The sequence below is a fragment of the Haliotis asinina genome, chromosome 11, assembly GCF_037392515.1.
Source record: "Haliotis asinina isolate JCU_RB_2024 chromosome 11, JCU_Hal_asi_v2, whole genome shotgun sequence".
Taxonomy (NCBI): domain Eukaryota; kingdom Metazoa; phylum Mollusca; class Gastropoda; order Lepetellida; family Haliotidae; genus Haliotis; species Haliotis asinina.
In genome coordinates, this window is record NC_090290.1 from 57,802,236 (window position 1) to 57,819,654 (window position 17,419).

The 17,419-nt window shown below is 39.1% G+C and overlaps 1 protein-coding gene across 1 annotated transcript in view; it reads right to left on the bottom strand.

The window, feature by feature from the left end:
• Positions 1-787: 787 nt before the first annotated feature.
• Positions 788-17,419, bottom strand: part of LOC137255832 (protein C-mannosyl-transferase DPY19L1-like) — a 36,812-nt gene continuing 20,180 nt past the window's right edge. The window contains exons 9-22 of the mRNA XM_067793399.1: positions 16,802-16,874; positions 13,320-13,424; positions 12,482-12,568; positions 11,549-11,605; positions 9,186-9,266; positions 8,693-8,794; positions 8,358-8,429; positions 6,913-7,001; positions 5,659-5,680; positions 5,012-5,131; positions 3,323-3,497; positions 2,363-2,462; positions 1,900-2,025; positions 788-1,114 (exon numbers count right to left, since the gene is read on the bottom strand). Of these exons, the coding sequence (XP_067649500.1) occupies positions 964-1,114; positions 1,900-2,025; positions 2,363-2,462; positions 3,323-3,497; positions 5,012-5,131; positions 5,659-5,680; positions 6,913-7,001; positions 8,358-8,429; positions 8,693-8,794; positions 9,186-9,266; positions 11,549-11,605; positions 12,482-12,568; positions 13,320-13,424; positions 16,802-16,874 (1,360 nt within the window). The 3' untranslated portion in view covers positions 788-963. The remainder of the gene's footprint in view (positions 1,115-1,899; positions 2,026-2,362; positions 2,463-3,322; positions 3,498-5,011; positions 5,132-5,658; positions 5,681-6,912; positions 7,002-8,357; positions 8,430-8,692; positions 8,795-9,185; positions 9,267-11,548; positions 11,606-12,481; positions 12,569-13,319; positions 13,425-16,801; positions 16,875-17,419) is intronic.

Sequence of the window (17,419 nt, forward strand, 5' to 3'; positions counted from 1 at the left end):
CTGCCTGATGTTCAAATGGACAAGAGCACCTTCTGATTTTTAAGTAGGACTGAAATCAATCATACTAACTACTTTCACCCTGACAGCATGATGTCAATATTTCATGGGTTTCTTCAGACCACATTTCTTCATCTTCTGAGAAGTAATATTGACACCTTGCCTGTAATCACTAACCAAACAAACGATGACCTGGTCAAGCTAGAAGGAAGTAGCATATACAATAGAGGTACGAGATCACTTTTGACAAAAGCCTCAGTAAAGCTTTATTAAATAAAGCTTTACAGAGGCTTTTGTCAAAAGTGATCCTGTACCGATTGTACACATTACTAGGGAACTTGATAGGGGTGAAATGGTATGGTCTTACAGTATGGTATGTATTGCAGTACAAAGCCTTCGGTTCAGTTCATTTCAAGTTTGGCATAGGTGTGATCATAATACAGAGAACTGACAACAACAGCTTAACCTTATGTTGTCTTATAACACAGAGAAAATGTTTTCATAATCTTCATTTTGAATGAATACAACTGTCGTTATGCGAAAAGATGAAAGAGAGGCACAATGACTGAAAATACAAAATTTTAGGATTCCATTATGGCCTACCGAACCGAAGGCAAAATACTGTGGTTCTATTATCAAAACATAGCATTTCACCTAGAACTAGTGGTCAAACCACTGAGCTCTGTTACCACAGCAATAAGGCAATGTTTCTGTCAACATGGTGAAAACTTCCTTCTCTTCCACTTGCTTGAATATCAGCAGTGGTAGGGTTTTTAACACAGTTGACACATGGTGTGGGACTAACTTTACTTTGATGAGTTACGTATGCTCCCCATGTCACTACCTGTGTACAGGATACTGACGTATCTGTTCACAGCTGCTGGAGGAACATTTACAACCCATAAGGAAGTGACTATAAATGATACAAGGTCATGTTTGATCTGTATGGCAGGAAGTGTTCAAGGCTCACACAAGCTTCAGCACCTGGTACACATTGTTCATAAAGACGCGCTTAAAGTAGGGCTCAGGGTGGTCTCGGACGATCTCACAGTATGGTGTCTTTCCTCGATTCTCAATATCCTCCGTATCCCAGATCTCTGGCATGGAGCATCCCTCCCTGAAGGAAACAGAACAGTGACTCTGGTAAGTGAATCTGGGCAAAGTCTTGTACATACTAGCATCAGTTGCTATGTGTAGAATTGTGAAAAACAAAACAAACCCTGGCTAAATCTGACTGAGCAACTGTGGACATATAACTACTACCTCAGGAATAACAAGGACTCTCTCAATATTTTTACTATTCTTGAGTGAATGAGTCTCATCTTATGCAAATTTTAGCAATATTCCAGTAATATCCCAGTAGGGGTCACCAGAGATTCACACTTCACACAGTGTATACATGAGGGGAATCAAACCCAGGCCATTGATGTGGTGAGCAAACACTTAGCCACTGTCCCTCACTGTTTTGTCCCAAAACTAATGGGCTTTGGACAAAAAAGCTGGCTGAAGTGGTTATTTGTCATATTTGTATTACTTCTTTATGGCCAAAGTATGCACATGTGTGCATGTAACAGCTGTTGATGGCATATCTAACCTAAAATGTTATCAGTATGGAAATATTTTTTTTGGTATAAGCTGTAGAATTAACAACAAGTGGTTACTGCCAACAAGAACTAGGACAAGGAACCATCTGTTATTAAAAAAAGCAATTAGATGAATGTTTGTAATAAAATATAGGCAGAATTGGATTTCATAGTATTTAAACCAGGCAGTGAGTGAGTGAGTACCAGAAATGGGCTTCACACATTGTACCCATGTGGGGAATCGAACCCGGGGCTTTGGCGAGCAATGCTTTAACCACTCAGCTACGCCACCATGACAGGATAATGTGGATATACTCACTTGGTTCTTCGGACACACCAGGAGTTTTCATAGATGACATAGTCCACTTCCAGTTCCTTGAGTCCCTTCACTACCACATCTCCAGGCTTCCTGCTGAAAATACTGTACACCACCTTTGTCCTTTCCCTGTAATTCACATGTACAGTTTCACATCAAAACACTTCACATATACAGTTTTAGGTCAACACACTTCGTGTGTACAGTTTCTGGTCAATACACATCAAAAGTACAGTTTCAGGTCAACACACTTCACAAGTACAGTTTCTGGTCAATGCACTTCACGTAAAGAGTTTCAGGTCAAAACACCTCTGATGTAGGTTTCACATTTATGTATATCAAGTGCAATCAAGTGAGCCATCACAAGTAGAAATGGCCTTCATACAGGGATAAATATCTTGGTAAACAAATCCCCTTCGGGAACTGAATCTTTTGACATAACACCCCATGATATTGGAACACCTACCTCAGACCTGCATCTTCATAATGTGGATGGTTAACTATAGGTCGCTGGGTGCACAGCTTAATTGTGGCCATTGTTGGCATTGGACCAGCAAATACAGCATCTGAAAGAACACATGTATAATGAGGCCTGCAACCGTCCAGCAATATCATGGCTGAGGCCACTGGGAATGGGCTTCACACTTTGTACCCATGCAGGAAATCAAACCTAGGTCTTTGCCGTGACCACTAGGCTACCCCACCACCCCTTGTATCAAATAATATAAAATCAAAATATGAGATGCATACCTTTAGAGTCCGTATAAAGCACATGTGTAACCTAAATGATTCCATACAGTAGAAGTAGATAACGTACATTCCCCCCTTACACCGTATCATCATAGAGAAATTCAGCAAAAAGTTCAAATGTCTCTAAACTAAAAACACCCCAATAAAATACATAAAACAATACACAAAACATGAGATGCCCACCATTAGAGTCCCCAGAAAGCCCATGTATAAGTTCGCTGAATTCCACTGAGCATTTTTTATGGAGAAGTGGATGGAGTAAATTCCCTTTTTCGTACAGACGAACGTATGGTATGGATAGACGGACATGGAGGGTAACCCTCTATGGCCCCAGCCATATATGGCGGGGTCATAAAAATGGAACTACTTGTTTGGGCTGGTAAACTTGAAGGTTCTTGGTTATTTTTGACAGCTGTAATAGTAGGGGTGACTAATGAGTCAGAAACAACTATTATGACACAGATAGTTTGTTGCGACCAACCATTGCAATAGTTTTTTTCCCTTGAATTGTCTCATATGAAGTCATCTCCCTAATGAATATATAATTTATATGAAATAAAAACATGTTGAAGTTGTTCAGTCCCTTTTAATAACTGACAAGAAACTTGACACCCAATCTGCAATCCAATGACAGTTCAATGCATCGTTACAGCATTACGTAGCATAATAGGCCTACTTTTAGGTGTATTCTCGTTGATCCAGTCGACCAGGTCCTCCATGGGGTAGTTGCTGAATTCACCCATGATGCCCCACTGCTGCTGAAGGTTCTGTATCCCTGTGTATGCCATCCCTGCCAACACCACTGCCAGCACTGCGAAGTGGGCCTCATTACGGCCGCACCAGCCAAAGTACTGCAACATGAGTACATTGTTCATGTCAGGTGGGTGTGTTAGATGTGTTGTTGTTGAAAAATAATATACTCTCAATATTCCTAGTAAATTACTTGTATTTACCGGTAATGTATTTTATCAAGACTGGAGTTGGCAGTCTAAACATTGACCAATGTTCCATGCTGTGTGTGTGTGTGTGTGTGTGTGTGTGTGTGTGTGTGTGTGTGTGTGTGTGTGTGTGTGTGTGTGTGTGTGTGTGTGTGTGTGTGTGAGAGAGTGTGAGTGAGTGAGTGAGAGAGAGAGAGAGAGAGAGAGAGAGAGAGAGAGAGAATGGTTTTACACTGCTTTTAGCAATATTTGTGCAATATCAATGCAGGGTGTACCGGAACTTCATAGACACCATGGACTTTGCACACTGTACCCACATAGGGAATAATACCATGGTCTCATCTATAAAGAATGACTGTTTCAGCCATCCGGTTACCCCAATCCCTCCTTGCTTAGGGTGAGAGAGTACTGTGTGGGCTGACTACTGAAGAAGAAACAACTAGTATCACTCTTCAGATAATTTTCCACCATCATGTACTCCTTGTTTTTTGAACACAGGTACACTGGACAAACTGAAGAGTACTGGATGTAATATATGGTTGTGTCAGTAATTTTGTGTTTCCTTCAGATATGCACCACAACATTGCTACTATGATCCTTAAAATGTACACCACTGCTGTGGTGCATATCTGCTATGTTTTCTAAATTATTTCCTACCGTATCATGAACATTTTCTATCCGTACATCAGCTGATACGTCCCTTATCTGGAGGACTGAGTATGACAGCAATAGTGTACTGCAACATGCTACTGTCACCAACTATTTCAATACTACAGCAATAGTGCACTGCACCATACTATTGCCATCAACCATTTCAATACTACAGCAATAGTGTACTGCACCATACTATTGCCATCAACCATTTCAATACTACAGCAATAGTGTACTGCACCATACTATTGCCACCAACTATTTCAAAACTACTGCAATAGTGTACTGCAACATACTACAGCTACCAACTATTTCAATACTATAGCAATAGTGTACTGCAACATGCTACTGCCACCAACTGCTTCAATACTGCTGCAATAGTGTACTGCAACACACTACTGCCACCAACTATTTCTGAAGAGTCATTTCCCAAAAGACTGTTTGGTTTATATGAAATACAAGCAAGCTGAAATAATTTCAGTCTGTTTTAATAACAGATAACAAACTTGAAATCTAGATCTAGTTTAAGAGCTAACAGGGGCAGGTAACTCTAAATAAATGTAAATGAATTTGGTACTTCTTCCTGTATTTTGCACTGCACATTTATCCGTGGAAGTCAATTGCTAAACTACTGATAGTCACACACACAACTGATGCATTGACAGGTCTTCAGTTCTACCATCAATTAATTGCTATTGGAGACTCAACGATTGCAACCCATCCATAGTTACATCATTAAAGCCTAGTGGCAGGTATTAACATACAAAGCTTCTCACCTTCCTGGAGGCTAGCAGTGATGTGAGGAGACACAGGTGGGGTGTCCAGAACAGCTTCAGCCTCATGATCATGATGGCCATCGTTGCAAAGGCAACTTGTTGGAACAAGTGATACACCAGCTGGAGAATGGAGGCAAACAGCACAAATCATCAACTATCAGTATGTGTATATTTTTGTTTAACGTCACTCAGCTATATTCCACCTATACGATGCAGTCTGTAAATAATCAAGTCTGGACCAGACAATCCAGTGACAAACATCACCAGCACTGATCTATGTAAATGAGAAACAATGATGTGGATCAACCAAGATAGTGAATCTAACCCCCGAATGTTAACACGGCAGCAACATGGGAGCAACACTGGCTGCTAAAATGACAGTAACTCCCATAATCTGGCTTAGTAGTGCTGAGATCGCCTTGTGCAAGTGGAGGTCGCTTTGTGCAAGTGGAGATCTCTTTGTGCAAGCAGAGTCATATAGTCACCCCTTAAGGACAACATTGGCTACTGAGGACATATTCCAACTTATACCCCCAACAATGCTATCATGAGCTGAGAGCCTGTGTCAGGAGAAAGGGGACACAGATGTTGTATTTTTACAACATCCTTCAATGAAAGGTGTGAGATCTATTACTCTTGAAGCTTACCTCAGCATCGGGTCTGTTCCTTCTGAAATAACAAATATAAACACAACTTTACTTTCTACAAAGTGGTCTGAATGAGTTCAGCTCCCCACCTGTCACTAGTGTCATAAATCATGTTGTAATATGTGGTGACACCGATCTTATCATAGTAGCAATCAGTTAGTGATCTCTCCTGACGATACCTACCAGTATGTGAAACAGTCTCAAAATACGACCAGAAAAGTGGGGTAGTTTGCCTATTTAGTTTTACATGTAGCTGACTTAAATAAGGCACAGCATATTTTCCCCTGAATTTGATTCCACAAAGGTGTCAAGTATGGTGGAATCTGTCAAATCCAGAGTCTCTGTTAACTGGTTTTCTCAATAACTCTCTGAGTCCTGGCAAATTGTTCTTAATCTATCATTGAAGCTTTCTTTATCATCCCGTCTCTCTCAATTACAGACTAAAATAACAGTACATCAACTTGCTATGACAAAATCTGGCTTATCTACAGTAATATACAGGAACTCATCATGGCAGTGTCAACAGTAACAGACAAAAGTTGACTGCTTTATACTACGGACAAATGAGTCAGTCCAAAGTCAGATTCCACTGTAGTACAATAAAGCAAATCCAAATAGCACATGTTATGGAGAGGGGTAACTTTGAACTGATGGGAAACTAAATGTACAAATGACATTTCAGAAACTCAACTTCTCCTTGTCATGGTCAAAGGAGCAAGGTTACATTTGACTGCTTTCTTACTGGCATTGTGTATTCAGAGGCAGTCCTACTCAGGCCTTCCATACAAACGGTGAACGAATCACCAAAACTGAACTCATATCCACCAAAACTGTACTCATATCCACCAAAACTGAACTCATATTCACCAAAGCAGAACAAAAATCACCATAAAGAGGTTGATCATCCATAAAACTTGTTCCTTCACCATTATTGACTACAACCTGTTCGTCTCCCCTCGCCACCATTTTTGATGATATTTATGCCGTTTCAGGATGCTATGGTTGCCGTTTTAGCATGCTGTGACTACCATTTTGTGTCCTCGGCGACCTTCTTGAGGCGTTGTTGTAGCTGATTTGTGAGTTTTGTTTCCCTTTCAAATGATTAGTTTTCCATTAAAGGGGGTTTGTTTCAATTTTAGAGGATATTGTAGCAGTTTCTGGTGATTTTTGTTCTGTTTTGGTGGATATGAGTTCAGTTTTGATGATTTGTTCACCGTTTGTATGGTAGGAATGATTCTGGACACTGATACCTACCCGTGACTCTCTGCTGTGTTGGAAGCATGTACTGCAGAGCCATTAGCTACCACAGGACTCTTCCACTGAGAGTATTCAGATCTTAATATCTGCAACAAATCCAACAGAAGCTGTGATCGTGGAGAAATGGGAAGCAGAGACAAAAGACTAAGGTGAGTCACTAAGGTAACCTTACTACATTGTTAAAGAATGGGAGTTAAGTTAACCTTAGAAAAGAAGTGAAAGGAGGCCCAGACTAGTCACCAACATATTGGAAGCTTAGTTAAACACAGCACATATTCATAGAGCATAACCTTGCCTTAAAGAGGTTGGAGGCAAAATATCAAAATGTTAAGAAATTGCTAAATTTTGTATTATTCTATAGAAAACTGTGTCCTGAATAGAGTTATGTAATAAAAAAAGTAAGACTCCACAGCATTGGCACCTCTTGTAACATGTCTGTAAAAAGTAACAAGTCAATGAAAGTTCTCTTAAAAAGTAAATTGTTTACTTTTATTATTCACTGTGTGTTTTTGTATAAAGATATTTCAGCATTTATATGCTAAATATAAAGTATTTTCAATTCCACATGTAGGATCCAACAAATAAATTAACTTCTGAAAACACAGGAATGTAAAAAAATATTACTTCATGAATGAAAGAAAGATTTTTATAAGAACAAGATATGTTTATGAAATGAATAATTTTTATATAGTAAATTCACACTAGATTCATATTCAAAATTAAACAAAAATATCTTACCACAGGGTATCAACATTATCTCCAAGTAAAACAGCACACCCAAATTAAATTTGATCAGGGGAGATAACTTTTGCCCAGGCCAGGTCTACCTCAACATAAATGCTTGTGTTCTGTCACATATGGTATGTGCACAAACCACAGTATACAACTTCTTTAACACCACAAAGAAGCTCACTGATTAAACAGGAAAGTAAATTAGTGAGAAAGGGTCTCTGTGAAGTTAAATCTGTTTCTGAAGAATTACATCTGCAGTTGTCAGCATTACAGCTCCCTTGTGTGAGACTGTCAATAATACTAGCCAGGTAAACACATAATGTACTAACATTGATCAATGGCATAGCAAACATTTTTCCTTTCTAGCTTAATCCACCTATGAGTGGTTGGAGTCTGTAAACAATCGAGTCTGGACAAGACAATCCAGCTATCAAAAGCATGAGCAACGATATACCCAACTGGGATATGATGACATTTGTCAACCAAGTCAGCAGCCTTACCACCCAATCCTGTCAGTTATTCCTTGTTGAAAACCATTTCTAACACAAATCTTCTTGGATTGACATTGTAAATAACTTGTATCTGGACCTGGCAGTGCAGTTATTGATATTGTGAACATCAGTTGTAAACACTTGTATAGGTTGCTGTGGATCATAGTATCTATACAAGTATGGCAAACACTATGCCAAATGTGACAGTAGTTGACTTACAAAGAAGACGACTGTTAGAAATACGATCAAGGAGCAAGGCAGCAGCAGGGTCCATGTGAGCTTCCATATTGTCTGAAACAAAACCGGATGAGTGATTAAACAGGTTATTGTACTTATATAATGATAAAATGTAAGAACATTAAATTTATTGACAGCAAAACATGATAACAGTGTAATGTGATGATTTATACAAGAAAGTGCTCCTTGAATTAATCTTTTGGAATGGGGAGTTTCCATATTAACAAGGGTTCGATGTAATAATATAAGCATATAATATGGATAAAATTTGATGTCTTAGTTGATATCAGATGAAAAAACTCAATCAGTATACTCACGATTTCTTCAATGAAATCAAACTCCTTGGCACAAGTATACAACATGGTGTGGAAGTTTTTAAAGTCAGAAAACTTGCTTCTGAAGATTTCCCCTATGTGTGCCTGGAAATAACAGACTAACAGTTAGGAAAAATAGCACTTCCCCTGAATTTCAAGGACAAGTCAAATACAAATGGACACTGACAGTTAGTGGCAAGCCATTATTTCTCTATTTTACTCTGAATGTTGAATCCAAGCAGATGGTTCAGAAGGAAGGTAAGCTCTATTTGCACTGAATGCTATGCTATGTTTGAATTCATTAATGCAAATGGAGATCTAAATTATTGCAAACCTCGATAAAATGTTATCTCAATTTTGTAGGAGACACTGAAATTAACTTGATAAAATGCATGTTCAGCATGGCAAGCAAATACCTGGCTCAGAACGTATGGTATGATATCATAAATGTTTAAATCACAAATGGAGCACATCACAAGGTGATAGAATTACGTACATCATCAGCAATGTTCAGCAGCTTCCCGACCACCATTTTACTGCAGACTGTTCCAATTGCCAAGAGTATACTCTGCACAGCCTGCAACACAATGTGGAAACCTCAAAGACATGACATAAACTAGGTGTGACTATTCAGTGATTGCGGTAGGTTTTGCACGTGTGCGTGCAGAAATAAAATTATAAATATGTAGTCCAAATCTTTTGTACGTGAAATTTTCAGTACAATCTCTTAAAATTCATAGTTTGTCTACAATTATGTATATGTTTGTCTTTAAGGTACTTTTTGAAATTATGTAGATCAGAATGCATCCAAAACATGCGTGCAAAATATTTTTTGCATGGTTCTATTATTTTTTTCGCATGAAAAACGCATGTTTCTGCGTTAATACGTACACTGCTATTGAGGGGAAGGCCTGTGAAGATCTGGGACAGTGATAGTCTATTGCAACGCAGTATTGTGATAGTAACAGTGTATTGTGACCAACTATTGCAATAGTGATAGTCTGTTGCAACACAATAATTTTTATATAGTAAATTCACATTAGATTCATATTCAAAATTAAACAAAATATCTTACCACAGGGTATCAACATTATCTCCAAGTAAAACAGCACACCCAAATTAAATTTGATCAGGGGAGATAACTTTTGCCCAGGCCGGATCTACCTCAACATAAATGCTTGTGTACTGTCATATAGCAACACTATTGCGACGAACTATTGAGATAGTTATAGTCTATTGCAACGCAGTATTGTGATAGCAACACTGTATTGTGACCAATTATTGTGATAGTGATAGTCTATTGCAACGCAGTATTGTGATAGCAACACTGTATTGCGACGAACTATTGAGATAGTGATAGTCTATTGCAACGCAGTATTGTGATAGCAACAATGTATTGCGACGAAAATTGAGATAGTAATAGTCTATTGCAACGCAGTATTGTGATAGCAACACTGTATTGTGATCAACTATTGCGATTGTGTTTTTATCCTCGAAATGTCTCACTTGAGGTCATTTCAAAAATGGAAGTATAGCTGATATGAAATACAAATAAGTTGATGTAGTTTCAGTCTCTCTCAATAACTGACAAGAAACTTGAAATCCAGATCAAGTAAACAGTCAGAGGTAACAGAGGCAGATAACTCTAATTCAAAGTGAACAAATCTGGTACTTCCTGTATTTTGCACTGTGCATTTATCAATGAATTTCAATTACTAAACCTAGTCTGTCGTACAGACCCTAAAGTATATATACCCAAGAAAGCCCACGCAAGTCTAGAAAATGTTGCAAGTCTAGAAAATGTTGCAAGTCTAGAAAATGTTGCAAGTCTAGAAAATGTTGCAAGTCTAGATTTCCATAGCTTCAGGAATTGCTTCTGAAATGAAGAAAGTCTCAGGGCTCCATTTCATTATATTATTTGTTTTCACTATGAATGTTTTTTCAGTAAAATATGTTCATTTCAGAGTCTAGCTTTTAGTCTATTGCTAAACCATGCAGTCTCATATACTACTGATATAGATACAATAGCTTTTCATTTCTACCATCGATAAATTGCTATCAGAAACTCAACAACTGCAATCCATCAATAGTTTGATGCAACATCACAGCCCTTGCACTGACCATGGTGAGTCTTGATGTAGGGCTGAAGGAATTAGGAATTACTACCATGTACAGATCAGTAATGGTTATGTATCACAGGGAAACACTGCTTCAGCTGTCTTTCTTGTACTAGTGAAATGCTCAACATAATCCCTAACAAAGGCAAAGCTAAAGGTAAGTGCTGTACTTTCAGAAACAGAATCCAGACTTTATCATTTGTCATGAACATGCCTGTGGTTATGGACATCAAGCACGGCCAACAGGTATTAAACTGCTTAGGTGGGTTGGTGGAAAACTTGCTTAACTTAATAGATTCAAGGGACATCCATTCAAATAGATGTTTGAAATAATTGTATCATTCAACATTTTAAGTGTAAAACAGTGGCTGGTAAATCATCAAGTCTAAATCAGACAAAAATGGCCACGTATTATGAGAAACGATAGCACTGACTCCATCCTGCATGGCAATATTTATCATAAACCAGTAATGTGTGTAATATACAGAGACACAGCACACTGTGCATTAATAGGTCGCTAGGGAACAGTTCACACTTGTACTCCTCATGGTTTCTCAATGTGGTCACTTCTCATGATTAGCAAGGGGTGCTGGGACACACTCTACATGGTCTCCACTTGTACCATCTCTCTGCTAACCTTTACAAAGTGTTTATCAGCAATGCTATGAGACACAAGTCTGCAGACAAACCATGTAATGAGGAAGCAAATTGTTACAAAAGAACATGTGTTAACATTACTTACCATAATTATGATCTTAAAATGTAGTTTATCTAGGATTGGACGAAGAAATAGAATGATCTGAAAGAAAACAAACACATTTAAGCCTGATTCTCAGAATTACTTCATCATATCTTCCCAGAATATCCCAGCTTTCCAAAGTTAAATAATTATAATGTACCAGTACACGATAAGATGATTGTATTTATTATGAGGACAATACACACTTGTGTTTTGCACATTGCACATTTTACATCAAGCAGAAACAGTGATTTATTAATCTTGATTTAAACATCATACTGGACAAGAGTCATCGGAAGGTGACCCCAGACCCATAAATTTGAAAGAACAAATAATTTGACAGTTACTTGAAGTTCAACTTGATTGGTGGGGTGGGGTGGGGTGGGGTGGGGGCAAACTGCCTCCAAGGAAATAATGATAAATATAAAAGTCAAAAGTCTGCAAATGGCAAAAGGCACTACTGCAAGATCTGTTTGATATATCTGTCAAGTCTAGAAGGAAAATACTGAATGGTTTTTGAATTGTCCTCCCTTCCCTTTTGGCATGGATTTCAAATTGATTCCATGAATACCAAGAAAGACAATAATCTCTGAAAAGCAAAAGACATCTGTTTTTGTTCTGTTAGATATATCTACCAACATTTGTTGAAAAATATTTCGTCTGAGTTATGATCTGGAAAAAATGATTACGGTCAAATGAAGTATTTACTATATATCCTCGCATTACATGCCAAGGTCATAACTATGTAGTCTAAATTTCTGCTCATCTTGGCTTGTCTCATCAATTTGACTGAAAGCGAAGTATATACTCACCAGGGAGATGAGAATAAAATCATTATAATTCCCATCCAGCAGTACCTTCGGTGCAAACAGCTGAAATACTGCTGATGCTGCACAAAGCAATAATTCCTCACTCCATCACTACAGTAGTACGTACCCACATGGAGATTAGACACGATGCATAGAAGGATGTCAGCAGCATCTCGTTGCCGAACAGTAGCAAGTAACTGATGGCCAGGCCCATCTACAACAACAACAACATGGTTCACTGAGTGAGTGAGCGGGTTTGGTTTTACACTGCTTTAAGCAATATTCCAGCTATATCAGAGTGAGGGACATCAAAATGAGTTTCTCTCTTTGTATTCGTGTATGGAATCAAATCCGTGTCTTCAGCATGACGAGCAAACTCTTTAACCACTAGGCTACCCCACTGCCCACATGGTAGGGATGTATGGATGTATGGATGTATGGATGGAAAGGAGTTTTATGTCTTATGCTGCAATACTCTTGCCACTTCTCAGAGGGGGACACCTGAACTTTGCATGACCAGCCAACGCTGATGCTGTATGACTGAATTAAAAAATTAAGTAGTTTTCCATTCCATATATGTGAGGGGTGTGAATGAGAATGGCACTACAAATAACTGAACACAATTTTATGACACATAACATCGGGTGATAAATATGTCTGAGTATAAGGCTTTGATTCACTAGTACGCTCAGCTCTTATAGTGGTAGTCCATCCTCTGACACTAAAATCTGATAAAACCAGAAGTCCGTCAAATGACACTTAAATCTGATAACACCAGAAGTCCATCATATGACACTCATATCTGAGAGAGATTTGGCCAGACACTAAAATCCTTTGATCCTCAATTCACTATTACCTTCAGCAGATAACACCAGAAGTTAAATCTGAAAAATGAGCTTCTGAGCAAATTTTGTGCAAGGAAACTAAAACCATTTTGGAACATACTTCTTGTATTTCTGACTTACCGACTGGCCAGTGAGAATGACTTTGAGCTTCTTGTCGTCGATGTACTGCAGGACGTATGTTCCCATCACTGACATGGCCTGGGTCAGCAGGGCAAACTGGGCAAACTGGAGGAAACAGAAGCAACAACATGACACACTTTATAACATAACAACATCATGATACCAACAATGTGCGCATTCATCATGCAAAATATGAAAACAAAATCTTCTATATCTATAAGTGTAATTGAAACAAATTCCACCTGATGGCAGAGACCTGCAAATATTCAAGTCCAGACCTGACAAACCAGCAGCTGATACCACAAGCGTGCCCTCATGCTCTCAGGACACAGTTTAACAACTGTTAGACTTTCTAAAGGTAATTGTTTCACTGCCTCTCTCTGCAAGCTGTCGGCATTCTGCTGTTTATTTTGTTGACAGTTACATAGATAGATTCTCTCATACAAATGCATAAAATCAGTGATTTATAATGTGATTAGGTTGTCTGACAAAACATCCAGCTGCAAAGTTTGAGATCGATTGGGTCACTGGATGAAAAGTTACTCACAAAAAAACCCCACATGCATATCATGCCAAACTATGCTTCCTGCACTTATTGCTTACACCTCCAAATGTGGCTGTGCCAGGCAATTGATGTTGAAAAGCATAGACTATGACCACTTCCTGGTCTCATGTAAACATCCATGTGTGCATGCAATACCAGCAAGTGACATCAGCCACCTTAGATTATTGCTGTAAATTCCACAGATAAAGATGAAGAAGGGAGTTAGGTGAAAGCGCAGGGTGGGCCCTTATCATAAGCAGTGCAGGATAAATATACAAATATAAAAAAAACATTTATACTTTGATACATTTTTAACTAATCCTGCACTACTTACTTCCTGCATATTTATCAGACAAGCAGGATGGAGGGCGTGGTCATCTGCGGAGATTGCCTCACAAGGTATACAAAGACAGCTCGGTCAATGTCATCAAGTGCGCCGCGGTGGTAGAAAACCATCTTTGCACTCAAAAGTGACAGCGAGGGAGGATCAGGCAGTGGTAAAACACAAATCAGACACAGAGTCTTACATGGAATATACCACATGATTATCAAAGCGATATCAGCTTCAAGGAAATGCAGTAAAAAGCAGTGACTCAAGTTAACCCAAGTGTTACACCTTAAATTACAGATCCAGTTAGTCTCCCAGAACAACTATTTTCCCTCACGTCGGTGTGCTTCATAGGAAGAAAAGTCATGGTGGAAGGTATCTTCATTACACCTGGAAGCATAGTCAACAGACAATGACTACCTCTCAGTGGTAGTTCACATAGAAGACAGGTAGGCTTCAATGGACATGAGAGACCACAGATTGTTGAAGCAAGATTAGATTTAGGGGAATGCAGTAAAAAATACTGACATGAGTTTTTCCAGGAGTTACGCCTTAACTGACACACCCAGTTGTTTCCCTTGCACAACTCTTTTCCCATATGGTGTCACTGCACTTTGTGGGAAGAAATATCATCATTGAAGGCACCTTCATGGAGTCTGGAAGAATGGTCAACAAAGAGTGATTATATCTCAGTGGCAGTTTGCATATTAGCCATGTATGCTTAAATGAATTAAGGCCAAACAATTTTTAAAGCCTTATTAGCTTTAGGGAATGCAGTAAAGCATGACTTGAGTCTGTTCAAGTGTTACTATTTTACTGACATATCCAGTTGTTTTTCTCAAAACAGCTCATTCCCCACACGACATCACCATGCTTTGTGGCGAACAGCAATGCAGGAGGTGATATCTGTCAGCGATTGGCGAAGTGCTGGTCTGGCACCAATGGTCCGAAGCGCTGCACACATGTGGTGTGGATACTAATTGGCAAAGATTAAGTCAGACATCTAGAAACACTCATGCAGTAGGGAGGAATAGGAAGACATTCAGCAGGTTCTGCTCCATGGCAACACCACTGCTCGACTGACGGCCCTTTGCTACCCATGTGCCTGATGGAGTTCCAATGTTCATTAGGAATGCAATAACAATGGGTAACAATGTTCTTGCCAAAAAGCAACTGGCGCATAATGCTGCCTGCATATGCAGCATGTTAACTGAGCCGTTCTGGTGTATAATGAGGATGCACTATGACGTTTCCACATCTGGCTAGTTTCTTGACACCAGTCAGCTTAAATCAGAAACCAACCTCTGGGTGGTCATCTGGAACCAACTAAACTTAGTCAAAGTCCAGTTGATAATTCTTGATTGTGACTAAAACATTTGGAAGCGAGACTGGAGGAAACGTATTTTGCGTGTAGCACCCCCCAGTAAGGCTTTTGCCATCCACTACCCAAGCTGACCATCTGAAGGTGGAAACACATAAACTGGTATGACTTTGTGTAGCATTCATGCTGTCAAAGCAACTCTGACAGATCTTGATAAAATGTCCGCTATATTGTACCTGCTCTCAGGACTATGCTGTGTTCTTGGATGGATATGGGGATTGGCTATTACTAGAAACAGACAGAACATATGGCCTGTTCAAACTCTTCTTAAATCACACAACAGTTCTGTTATCCAGGAGCAACTCCACCCTCTAATGGATGGCGAGGGACACTGCCCTGAGCTCCAACTGCCTGTTGATCTCACGGCTGAAATCCTAAGGCGCTGACTAAAATGTAGGTACATGTGGTTCGTAAGTCACTTAGTCAAGGTGACTCCACCTATGACGTTTATGGGCAAGTCCACATAAACAGAACTGAATAGAGTTAAGTGAGGAGGGAGAAATAAAATTCACATTCAGATCTAATCATATCTAGGGATCATGATAGATATGTGTACCAAGTTTGATGAAGCTAACGTGTAGTTTAGGAGCTCTGTTCTGGATAAGATGACATAAAAAACACAAAAAATCAAATTCGTATCCTGACCCCCAACAAGGCATCTAGTTACCATGCTTGACATATGTATCAAGTTTGGTTAAGCTATCACGAATAGTTTAGGAGATATGCTTCGGACAAAGTATTGCAGAGGCACAGACGGACATACGGAACTTGTTTCTATGTCAAAGACAACTTTGTTGTTGTGAAGAATAACCTGAGGTGGCTGATATCACCTTTTGGTGATCCGTGCACAGACGGATGTTTACCCTGAGACCAGGAAGTGATCACAATCTATACTTTTCAACATCAATCGTCTGGCACAGCCATGTTTCCAGTCATGAGCAATAAGTGCAGGAAGTAAGTAGTGCAGGATTAGTTAAGAATTAAGGCCATGTACATGTGACATATGCATTTAGTAAAAACAGATCTGTGACAAACTATGGGTAGACTAGCTGGAAAGCTAACACTGTTATTGCCAGTATGCATAATGTTGTGATACTATTGGCTATTTTATTTTTATGAATGTCTTTATGCAAGGAGATAAACATTCACTTGGTCACTGTGATTAATTTTCAAGCAGATCTGGAGTTTTCTAATTAGCTATACATTCCATGAATTAGACAAAGATCTACCTGCCAAGGCAGCATGAAGCACACAGAGGCCAGAGCTATAGCCACACTGTGGGTGCTGTTGGGGGACTTGCTCCTGGAAACAACAACATTGTTACTACAACTGCAAAACATACACATTCCATATCTCTGAGTATTTCACTGACAGAGTTTGGTTTTACGCTACAATATTCCAGCAATATCATGGCGGGAAACACCAGAAATTGGCTTCACACATTGCATCCATGTGTGAGATTTGAACCGAGGTCTATGGTGTGACCATCCAATGCTTGAACTACTAGGCTACTCTACTGCCCCTATCTAAATCTTGATCTGTCTTAAATCATCTGAAGAAGGGTAAGAAAAGGCCCACAAGTGTTGTGCTATACAATAAGACAGTTGTCATCCATATACTCGTCTTATATATTCACCAACCTCTAAATGCCTCTCAAGAACTCTCAGGAAAAAATGATAGTAGTTATGAAGTTTACAGCAGCTAAACCATTTTTGCTCATTATATGCTATAAACAAACCCACCTCATCCCTGCCTCGTCCATGACCTAAGACACTGAATTTCTACCTTTGGAAATAATTACTGATCAGCACACTACTGTTTCTGATCTGGAATAGACTAGATATGCC